The 11,664-nt window shown below is 31.7% G+C and overlaps 1 protein-coding gene across 1 annotated transcript; it reads left to right on the forward strand.

Moving 5' to 3' along the window:
* Window positions 1-3,807: 3,807 nt before the first annotated feature.
* LOC135137045 (uncharacterized) lies at window positions 3,808-9,657 on the forward strand. The gene is made up of 4 exons (XM_064066584.1): window positions 3,808-3,874; window positions 3,922-4,121; window positions 4,173-4,464; window positions 9,578-9,657. Exons 1-4 carry the CDS (start codon window positions 3,808-3,810, stop codon window positions 9,655-9,657), a joined length of 639 nt encoding a protein of 212 aa, XP_063922654.1.
* The last annotated feature ends 2,007 nt before the right edge of the window (window positions 9,658-11,664 follow it).

The following is an 11,664-nucleotide window of genomic DNA, read 5'->3' on the forward strand; positions in this document are numbered from 1 at the left end:
AAAAAAGTACGAAAAATAATAATAAAGATGACAAAGGACGAAACGGACGACAAAGGATGAAAAATGGACGAAAAGGACCAAAAACGACGAATAGTAGGAAACAGTACGAAAAAGGACGAAAGGTACGGAAAAGAACGAAAAAGGACGAAAAATGACGAAGAGGGACGAAAAATGACGAAAAGGACGAAAAAGGACGCAAAAGGACGAAAATGGACGAAATAGGATGAAAAAGAACGCAAAGTATGAAAGGGACGAAAAAGGATAATAAGGACGAAAAAGGAAAGAAAGGACGAAAAAGGACGGAAAGACGAAAAAAGACGAAAAGTAGGAGAAAGGACGAAAAAGGACGGACTAGGACGTAAAACGAGGAAAAAGGACAAAAAAGGACGAGAAAGGACGAAAAGGATGAACAAGTACGAAAAATGATAATAAGGACGAAAAAGGACGCAAAAGACGAACAAGGACGAAAAAAGACGAAAAATGACTAAAAAGGACAAGAAGGACGAAAAAGGACACTAAGGACGTAAAGGGACGAGGACGAAAAAACACGAAAAAGGACGACAAAGGACGAAAAGAACAAAAAAGTACGAAAAATAATAATAAAGATGACAAAGGACGAAACGGACGACAAAGGATGAAAAATGGACGAAAAGGACCAAAAACGACGAATAGTAGGAAACAGTACGAAAAAGGACGAAAGGTACGGAAAAGAACGAAAAAGGACGAAAAATGACGAAGAGGGACGAAAAATGACGACAAGGACGAAAAAGGACGCAAAAGGACGAAAATGGACGAAAAAGGATGAAAAAGAACGCAAAGTATGGAAGGGACGAAAAAGGATAATAAGGACGAAAAAGGAAAGAAAGGACGAAAAAGGACGGAAAGACGAAAAAAGACGAAAAGTAGGAGAAAGGACGAAAAAGGACGATAAAGGACGAGAAGAACGATAAAGGACGAAATGGACGAAAAAGTACGGAAAATAATAATAAGGAAGAAAAGGACGCAAAAGGACGACAAAAGGACGAGGAAGGACGAAAAGGACGAAAAAGGACGAAAAGGACGAAAAAGGATGAAATAGGACGAAAAAGGACCAACAAGGATGAATAAGGACGAAAAAGGACGAACAATGACGAAAAAGGACGAAAAATGACTAAAAAGGACGAAAAAGTACGAAAAAGGATAATAAGAATGAAAAAGGACGAAAAGGACGAGAGGGACGAAAATTGACGACATAGGACGAAAAAGGATGGACAGGACGAAAAAAGATGAAAAAGGATGAAAACGGATGATAAGGACGAAAAAGGAAAATAAGGACCAAAAAGGACGAAAAGGACGAAAAAGGATAATAAGGACGAAAAAGGACGAAAGGGGACGAATAAAGACGAAAAAGGACGAGAAGGACGAAAAAGGACGAGCAATGACGAAAAAGAATAAGAAGGATGAAAAACGAAAAAGGACGAAAAAGGACGAAAAGGCCGAAAAAAGACGAACAAGGACGAAAAAGGATATTAAGGACGAAAAAGGACGAAGAAGGACGAGAAGGACGAAAAAGAAAGAACAAGAACGAATAAGGACGAAAAAGGACGTAAAATGACTAGAAAGGACGAAAAAGGATAATGAGGACGAAAAAGGACGAAAAAGGACGAACAAGGATGAAAAAGGACGAAAAATGACTAGAAAAGACGAAAAAGGATAATGAGGACGAAAAAGGACGAGAAGGACGAAAAAGGACGAACAATGACGAAAAAGGACGGAAAATGACTAAAGAGGACCAAAAAGGGCGAAAAAAGATAATACGGATGAAAAACGACGAAAAGGACGAGAAGGACCAAAATGGACGACAAAGGACGAAAAAGGACGAAAAGGACGAAAAAAGACGAAAAAGGATAATAAGGACGGAAAAGGACCAAGAAGGACGAAAAAGTACGAAAAAGGACGAAAAAGGACGAAAAAGGAAAATAAGGATGAAAAAGGACGAGAAGGACAAAAAAGACGAACAAGGACGAATAAGGACGAAAAAGGGCAAAAAATGACTAGAAAGGACAAAAAAGGATGAAAAAGGTTAATGACGACGAAAAAGGACGAGAAGGACCAAAAAGGACGAGAAGGACGAAAAAGGAGGAACAAGGACAAATAAAGACGAAAAATGTCTAGAAAGGACGAAAAGGACGAAAAAGGACGGCAAAGTACGAAAAGGACGAAAAAGGACGAAAAAGACGAAAAAGCGCGCAAAGGATGAAAGGGGCGAAAATGGATAATAAGGACGAAAATGGACGAAAAGGACGAAAAAGGACGAAAAGGACGGAAAAGGACGAAAAGGACGAAAAAGGACGAAAAAGTACGAAAAGGACCAAAAGGAACGAAAAAGGACAAAAATGGACGAAAAGTACGAAAAGGGACGAGAAAGGATAATAAGGACGAAAAGGATGAAAAAGGACGGAAAGGACTAAAAGGACAAAAAGGATGAAAAAGGACGAAAAGGACGAAAAAGGACGAGAATGACGAAAAAGAAAGAAAAGGACGAAAAAGGACGAAAAGGATGAAAAAGAATAAGGACGAAAAGGATAGACGAGATATAAAGGATAAACAGGATAAAGAGGATAAAAGGAGGAAAAGGACGAAAAGGACGAAACAGGCGAAAAGGACGCAAAGGACGAAATGTATAAAAAAAACAAAAATGATGAAAAGGATGAAATGGATAAAAATTAAATTTTTCGATTTTTCATACTTTTGATTTTTCAAGTTTATAATTTTTCGACTTTTCAACTTTTCGATTTTTTCATCTTTCGATTTTTCAATTATTCAATTTTTCAGTTTTTCAGTTTTTCAATTTTTCAATTTTTCATGTTTTTGTTTTTCCAGATTTTCGATATTTCAGGCCTTTGATTCGTCAGTTTTTCAATATTTTAAATATTGATTTTTCGATTTGGACTTTTCGTTTGTTTAATTTTCGACGTCTCAATTTTTCAGCTTTTTGATTCTGCAATTTTTCGTCGATTTTTCCATGTTTTGGTGTTTCGATTTCTCGATTTTAATTTTTTTTTTAAGATCCTCATTTTTTGGATTTTTCAATTTATCGACTTTTTTTATTTTTTAATTCTTCAATTTTTGATTTTTTAATTATTAATTTTCCACTTTCATGATTTCTCGTTTATATTTAATTTTTCAGTTTTTCGATTTGTCTATTTTTCAACGTTTCAATTTTGGGAATTTTTCAAATTCTGGATTTTTCAATTTTTAGTTATTTTTAATTTTGAATTTTCAAATCTTTAGATCCAGATTAAAAACGAATAAATTAATCTAGACAATTCAAATTATTTGTAGCAAATGAATTTAAAACCGCAACAAAATAATTATACTTAAAAAAAACAAACATAAAACAAAACTCTTAAAGGAGACCGCAGAACCAACGATTTTTTGTCATATTTAAAGTAGAATTGTGTCCATCAAAATACAAACAATGCATTCAAGCTCAAATCGAAATCCGTCAAACTGGATATGTTCTGATTAAATTCGTAAATCGAGAAATCCGTTTCAGGTTAAGAAACTACCGACAAAAATAAAACTTTCCTAGTTTCCTAGAACCTTCCCAAAATCTTTTATTAACATTTCATCGTTAAATTTATCTCAAATTTTGTCATACAATAAATTAATCTCCAAAATGTGTGACCCGCCACAAACAAATTTCCATCAACAAATATGAATCCCATGTACACATTCCAAAACTATTTATTCATCTCCGCTATCAACACGTTGCCCCTTCATATAAATGTTTGAATTGACCATTCCTTGTCAGTCCGTGCCATTATGGCTGTCGTTACCGTTTGTGTGCTCATCCTTTGCCTTTCCACAGTCTCAGCCCACGAAAACTCCGGTAAACTTCACCTCCTCACTCACACCCTTCTAACTAAAAAATTCTAGAACTTTATTACTGGAGGGAATACACTGGAGAAATCCCCCACGACGCCCTTCCAGGCGGCGTGGACGCAGACGGCCAAGACACCTACATCGGTGAAGGATACTACCACGACAACGGGTTCTACATCGCCCAGATCTACCCCGGAGTCAAAGAAGTGGATTTACCGTGCTACGGTGTGAAAACCGCAACCATAAACATAAAAGTAATTAACAATCTCCAGATTTGAGTAGTCGTTATTTTCATGATGTTGTAGATCTTGTGCACGGAAAGCCCGGAATCCTTCCACTGGGTTAAAACTTCTTCCAGCACGTTCAAGCAAGACACCGCCGATTTTGAACTTGTCGTGGCAGGCTATGACGGGAACGGGAACAACGGGATCATGCACGTCGGGAGGATGTTTTACCAAGGGTATGTGACGGTGGGGGACGTGACCCCGTGGAAGACCCCCCACTTGTGGTTTCCGTTTAACAAAATCGAACGAGCTGTCAATTTTTACGAGGTGCTGGTTGTTAGGGAGGTGGAGATTGAGCCGAGGCTGCGGCTGGGTAATAATATGAATGGAACAAATGTGTAACTGAAAATAAATAAATTTATTAATGATTAATTGTGATGGTTGTTTTTTTTAAGTGTTTTTTAAGTGCTCCAGGATACGCTGTTGACTTTAATTTTTTGGGAATTCAGATTTTTGAAAAAAAAAAAATCAAAATTCTATAACATTTTGATTGCTGATGCTAACTTACAATTTCGTCGAATAAATGTTGTTTAAATGTTAAAAAGTAACATTGTGTAAAAAGTGGGGTATGAATCCGTGTTGAATTTTTATCACAGACATCGACATTTTTGGATTTGAATTTTACATTTTTAAATTTTCCATTTTCCGTTTGCTCTTTATGATTTTTCGATTTTTTATATTTTAGATTTCTCGATTTTTTTACTTTTTCGATTTTTCAGTTTTTCGATTTCTTGATGTTTAGATTTCGCGAATTTTTAATTTCCAGATTCTTCAGTTTTTCGATCTTTTAATTTCTCAAATTTTTAAGTTTTTAGATTTTTCGATTTTTCAGTTGTTCGATATTTCTATTTTACAATTTTTCGAATTTATAAATTTTGGATTGTTCAGTGTTTTGATCTTTCCTTTTCTACATCCTTTGATTCTTCGACATCTTGTTTTAAGATTTTTCGGTTTTTCCATTTTTCAATTTTTCGATTTCTGGATTTATCGAGATTTCTATGTTTTGACTTTCCGATTTTTCAATTTCTCAATTTTTTTAGTTTTCTATTTATCAACTCTTTCTTATTTAAAATTTTTCAGTTTTTATTTTTTTTTTCAGTTTTTAATTTTCAATTTTGTAGTTTTAAACTTGTCGATTTTTCGATTTCTTGGTTTTTCAGTTTTCAACTTTTCGGCTTCTCGACTTTTCGATTTTTCGATTTTTCACTTTGGAATTCTCGATTTTTTAATTTTTTCAACTTGAGGTTTCTCAATTTTTTGATATTTCAGTTTTGGGATTTTTTTAGTCTTTCGATTTTCAATATTTCAAATACTCAATTTTTCGAAATTTTGGAACTTCGCAATTTTTTCATTCTTTGATTTTTCAATTTTTCAACCTTACATTTTTTTGATTTTCCTATTTCTCGATATTTCGACTTTTCAATGTTTCAATTTCCCGATTTCCTGATTTCTCGATTTTTTTACTTTATAGTTTTCTCAATTTTTTGATTTTTTTTTAAGTTTAGATTTCGCGATTTTTAAATTTGTGGACTCTTCAAATTTTCGATATTTTAATTTTCAATTTTTAAATTGCTAGATATTTCGACTTTTCGATTTTTTCATTTTTCAGGTGTTCGATATTCTGTTCCAATTTTTCAATTTTTCGATTTTATAAATTTTGAATTTTTCAGTTTTTTCATGTTTCGTTTTCTCGATCTTTTGATTTTTTGGTTTATCGGTTTAAGATTTGTTGACTGCTCAATTTTTTGATATCAGGATTTATCAGGATTTCTATGTTATGATCTTCTGATTTATGGAATTTTCGATTTTTCTATTTATCGATTTTTTAGATTTAAAATCGTTCAATTTTTATTTTCTTTTAATGTTTAAGTTTAATTTTATACTTATAAACTTTTCCATTTTTCGACTTCTGGATTTTCCGATTTCTTGATTTCTCGATTTTTCGATATTTCGATTTCTCGATGTTACAGTTTTTCAATTTTTCGATTTTTCTATTTCTCGGTTTTTCAGTTTTTCAACTTTTCGGCCTGTCGATTTTTTTAATTTTGAATTTTCGATTTCTCGATTTTTTTCAACTTTCGAATACTCAATTTTATGATATTTCAGTTTTGGGATTTTTCAGTCTTTCGATTTTCGTTAATTAATTAATTAATCAATTTTTGGAAATTTTGGGAATTTTACAATTTTTCAATTTTTGACGATGTTTTAATTTTTTGATTTTCGTTTTTTCGACTTTTCGATTTTTCAACGTTACATCGTTTCCATTTTTTTATTTTCCTATTTCTCGATTTTTCGACTTCTCAATGTTTCAATTTCCTGATTTTTAGTTTTTTCAGGTTTTTGATTTTTCAGTGGTTCAGTTTTTTTTATATTTTTTACTTCTCGATTTTTTACTTTTTCGATTTTTCAGTTTTTCGATTTTTTGTTGTTAAGATTCCGTGTTTTTTCAATTTACAGATTCTTCAGTTCTACGATATTTTAATTTTTCAATATTTAAAATTCTAGATTTTTCGAATCCTCGATTTTCTATTTGTAGATTTTTCGATTTTTCAGTTGTTCGATATTTCTATTTCTATTTTAGAACTTTTAGAATTTTTAAAATTTATGATTTTTCGATTTTTCAAATTTTCGTTTTCTGGATTTATCGAGATTTCTATACTATGATCTAATTTTTCAATTCCACGATTTTTTTGATTTTCAATTTTTATGTTCTATTCAATTTTCAATTTTCAGTTTCTTCATTTTAAGTTTTTTTTGATTTTTCCATTATTCGTTTTTTTGACTTTTCAATGTTTCAGTTTCCGGATTGGCTGATTTTTAAAATTTTCAGGTTTTTGATATTTAGATTTATAACTTTTTAGATTTTTCAATTCTTCGATATTTTAATTTTTCAAATTTTAAAATGACAGATTTTTCGATTTCTCGATTTTTCCATTTTTCAGTTGTTCGATATTCTATTTCAATTTTACAATTTTTCGAATTTATAAATTTTGAATTTTTCAATTTTTTGATGTTTCGTTTTTTCGATGCTTTGATTTTTTGGCTTCTCGCTTTAAAATTTTTCGATTTTTCAATTTTTCCATTTCTTAATTTTGTATTTTGATTTTTCAATTTTTCGGTTGTTAAATTTTAGATTTTTCAACTTTTAAAATTTTAGAATATTCAGTTTCTCAATTTTCGATCTTTCGGTTCTCCAATGTTTGTATTTTTCAATTTTTCTATTTTTTAAAACTGGTAATTTTTCGATTTTTCAGTTTTTCGATTTTCGAATATTTTTGATTTCTCGAGATTTTTATGTTTCGATTACTCAATTTTTCTCTATCTGTTCAATTTTTAGACTTTTCGATTTATCGATTTTTTAAATTTCGAATGTTTTTTCATTTTGGATTTTAAAATTTTTGCGTTTTGGATTTTCCAGTTTTTTGATGTTTCTTTTTCTCGATCTTTTGATTTTTTGACTTTTCGGTTTAAGATTTTCCGATTTTTCAATTTTTCGATTTTTAAAATTTTTGATTTTTCAACTTCTCAATTTTTCGGTTTTTGGATTTATCGGGATTTTTATATTATGATCTTCTGATTTTTGGATTTTTCGATCTTTCTGTTTTTCGATTCTTTTAATTTAAAAATTTTCTGATTTATTTTTTTTATTTCTTAATTTGTAATTTTTCCGTTATATACTTTTCGATTTTTCGACTTCTGGGCTCTTCGAATTTAGATTTCTCGATTTTTCAGTTTTTCGATTTTTCGGTTTCTCGATTTTCAATTTTTAGATGTTTCCATTTTTCAATTTTTCGTCACTTCTGTTTTAATTAATTTTTTAATTATTCGACTTCTCGATTTCTCGATTTTTAGTTACGTGTTTTCCATTTTTGATTTTCTCATTTTTTTTCGATTTCTCGACTTTTTGATTTTTCAGTTTTTCAATTCTTCAATTTTTCAATTTTTCAAGTCGATTCTTCATTTTTTCACTATATAGATTCTTCAGTTTTTCTTCGATTTGGCAATTTTTGGATATTTTAATTTTTCGAATTTTTATTTTTAGATTTTTCAGTTTTTGTTTAGAATTCTTGATCTTTCAATGATTCAGTTTTAGGATTTTTCAATTTTTCGTTTATTCGATTCTTCGATTTCTTATTTTTTTATTTTGATTTTTCAATTTTTCGGTTTTTAAATTGTAGATTTTTCAACTTTTAAAATTTTCAGTTTTTCGATTTTTCGGTTCTTCATTATTTGTATTTTTCAATTCTAAAATTTTTTAAAACTGGTGATTTTTGATTTTTCAGTTTAGAGATTTTCGAATTTTTCAGTTTTATCTTTTCGACATTTCTATTTTTTGATTTGTCAATTTTTCGATGATTCAGATTTGGGATTTTTCACTTTATCGATTCTTCAATTTTTCTCCGATTCGTCAATTTTTCGATTTTTTAATTTTCGGATTTTCCAATTCTTCAATTTTTCGATATTTTAATTTTTCAAAGATCAGATTTCGGATTTTTCAAAATTTCAATTTTTCGATTCTTCAATTTCTTAAATTTTATTTTGATTTTTCAATTTTTCGGTTTTTAAATTTTACATTTTTCAATTTTTTAAATTTTAGAATTTTTAGTTTCTCGATTTTTCGGCTTTTCGATATTTGTATGGTTCAATTTTTCGATTTTTTAAAAATGGCGATTTTTCGATTTTTCAATTTTTCGACTTTTTTAATTTTCAGTTTTTTGGTTGTTCAACTTCGGTTTTTTATTTTTCATGTTTTCATGTTTTATGTTTCAATTTCTCCATTTTCGAATTTTTCCATTCTTCAATTTTTAAATATTTTAATTATTCAATTTTTTAAAGATTTAGATATCGATTTACAATTTTTTGATTTTTCAGTTCTTCGATGCCATATATTTTCTCTATTTTTCAATTTTTCGAATTTTTAAATTTTTTATTTTCACTGTTTCGATTTTACGATTTTTTTTTTAAATAATTGTCTCGAAAATAATTTAAAATACCATTTATATTCAAAACAGTTGCATTGTTAGATTTAAAATTTCTATCTTGACCTTGACCCTTCATACCGACGCCTGAAGTAACCACTGTGTGTTTTTGAAAGTCTGTCGAAAATAACTGATTATGAAAATTCAATTTTTCCACTCCCCTGGCGCTTCACTTATTTCGAAACTGAAATCCGGTTTGCTTTATTTCCTATTTATCCTAATATATTTTCTCCGATAAAATACACATTTTAAATTAATTATCCTATCGGATTAACGTCAACGCCGAAACTCCTCGAAGTCTAAAAAACGGAGAACTTAAAGCGTCCTTCAACAATGAGTTTTTTCAGCATCCGGCACTGTTCCATTCGCTTTAATTTCAATATTTTCGGATTCAGCGACCACTTTTACATGATTTTCCCACAATCACACGTCACATCTAAATTTCAGATGCTGAAACGTTATCTCACGAAACAAAAGACAGGGCCACGCCAGATTTCGCCAGATTGATTTTTACGTTCCGGGCGTAGACAGATAATCCCCGGAACTAATGTGGATTACTGCGAAAATTTAAGCACATTTTCATGTTCGCGTCGTTCGTCTGCTTGCCCCCTCCAAAAATCTGATGACGTCACCTCAACATTTTGCGAAGTAATACATTTCAAAAACAATTATCGCTTATTCCCGAAATTCAAATATTGCTCCACTGTGCCGCTTCCCGGTGAAGTTTATAACATCCTTAATCCAGGCACCTCCCACTTCCTTTCCTTCGTAGAAACCTCGCCGCACACGCTCTGAATTCTAAGACAGTAGATTTCCCCCGTCCTTCCACGAAGGACCGCACTTTCCCCGTATTTTATTCATTTGCGTTGTTTTTACTCCAGAAGATATTTTTTGAAAGAGCTAGAAGCATATGCCGTTGACGTCTGAATTAAGCCGAACAAAGTAACATTTGCATATTTATAGTTCTCCGGGGTTTAGAGTCGGGTATTGTTGGTTGCCAGGCCTCCATCAGACTGTCTGTTCAGAATCCTCCGGTGCCGGCGAACTCGATTCCCGGAGTTCGGGTAACGCATCCTGCAATCGAAATGGATTCGGGATATTAAAAACATGCAGCGCTTTCTTCGAGAAGCCGGAATTCCGGTGCAGCGTCGAGATGACGAAGGATTGCATGCCTGTAAAGCGTTCAGGATGTTTTTAGACCAAAGTGAGGCGTGCAATTTTTTCATTTTTAAATCTTTTTCCACGTTTTCGCCTTGAAAAATTTGCTGACAAGTTTAACCTCTTCCAGTATTTTTTGGAAAGTATTTTCAGATTTTTTAATGTCATTTCATCTACGCTCCCCGGAGTATCTTCTAATTATACAATGCTCAATGATCTCGAATCTAGTTATACTTGTTAATGGGTTTTTATATTGAGTTAAATTATGTTTGAGAGGCTTTTGTTGGAATCCCACTTTGTCAGAACAGGTTCTGGAGGCAATGGACAATCCGGTAAGACTTTCCGGAAGGTTTGAATCCTCAAATGAGCATTAAATTGGCATTTATAAACTTGCTGTTGAAGTTGAGGCAAAATATAAACCCAGCCCACCCACCCTATCTCAATTGTGATTATTTTTTTATTAGACGTATGCCAAGGGGGCGGAGCTTAACTGCAAAATCCTTATTTGCCTACAAGAATTTACCATTCTAAAAACATGTTTTGAGTTTCTAAGAATAAAAAATATCATCACAATTGGGATGGGGTGGGTGGGCGGGGTTTATATTTTGCTTTTTTTTCTTAATAGACATGATATTCATTGAACAACACGATACTCAAAAACATGTTTTTAATTTCTTGTAAAGAAATGGGCATTTTGCAGTTAAGCTCCGCCCCTTTGGTTCACAGCGAATAAGAAAAAATCATCACAATTGAGACAGGGTGGGTGGGCGGGCCTACATTTTTTTTGTTTTAATATGTATAGGCCTTCTTTTCACAACATAAAATTTAAAATATGTTTAAAATAGAAAATTTCTACAAGGAAATATAGATTCTGCAATTAGGCTCTTCTCCATAATTGCAAAACTCATATTTTCTTGTTTCATTTTAACCATGTTTTAAGTTTCTTGTTGTTAAAAGATGGCTATGTATATTAAGAAAAAAAAAAAAAAAAAGAAAAAGAAAAATATAAGCCCCACCCACCCACCCTGTCTCAATTCTGATGATTTTTTTTATTCGTCGTAAGCCGAGGGGCGGAGTATAATTACAAAATCCCTATTTCCTTACAAAAATGTACCATTTTAAACGTGTTTTGAGTTTCTAAGAATAAAAAAAATCACCATAATTGGGATGGGGTGGGTGGGCGGGGTTTTAGATTTTGTCTTTTTTTCTTAATATACCTACATGATGTTCTTTGAACAAGATGATACTCAAAAACATGTATTTAATTTCTTGTAAAGAAATGAGTATTTTGCAGTTAAGCTCCGCCCCTTTGGTTCACGACGAATAAGAAAAAAATCATCACAATTGAGAGAGGGTGGGTGGGTGGGCCTACATTT

The sequence above is a fragment of the Zophobas morio genome, unplaced genomic scaffold (genome assembly GCF_036711695.1).
Source record: "Zophobas morio isolate AGI-343-1 ecotype UQ-CSIRO unplaced genomic scaffold, CSIRO_AGI_Zmor_V1 ptg000028l, whole genome shotgun sequence".
NCBI lineage: Eukaryota > Metazoa > Arthropoda > Insecta > Coleoptera > Tenebrionidae > Zophobas > Zophobas morio.

Excerpts from the sequence above, each read along its gene's own strand:
- LOC135137045 (XM_064066584.1), top strand. The coding sequence starts at position 3,808 with ATGGCTGTCGTTACCGTTTGTGTGCTCATCCTTTGCCTTTCCACAGTC. Across the intron at positions 3,875-3,921 it reads CTCAGCCCACGAAAACTCCG|AACTTTATTACTGGAGGGAA; the intron begins GTAAACTTCACC and ends AAAAAATTCTAG. Across the intron at positions 4,122-4,172 it reads CCGCAACCATAAACATAAAA|ATCTTGTGCACGGAAAGCCC; the intron begins GTAATTAACAAT and ends ATGATGTTGTAG.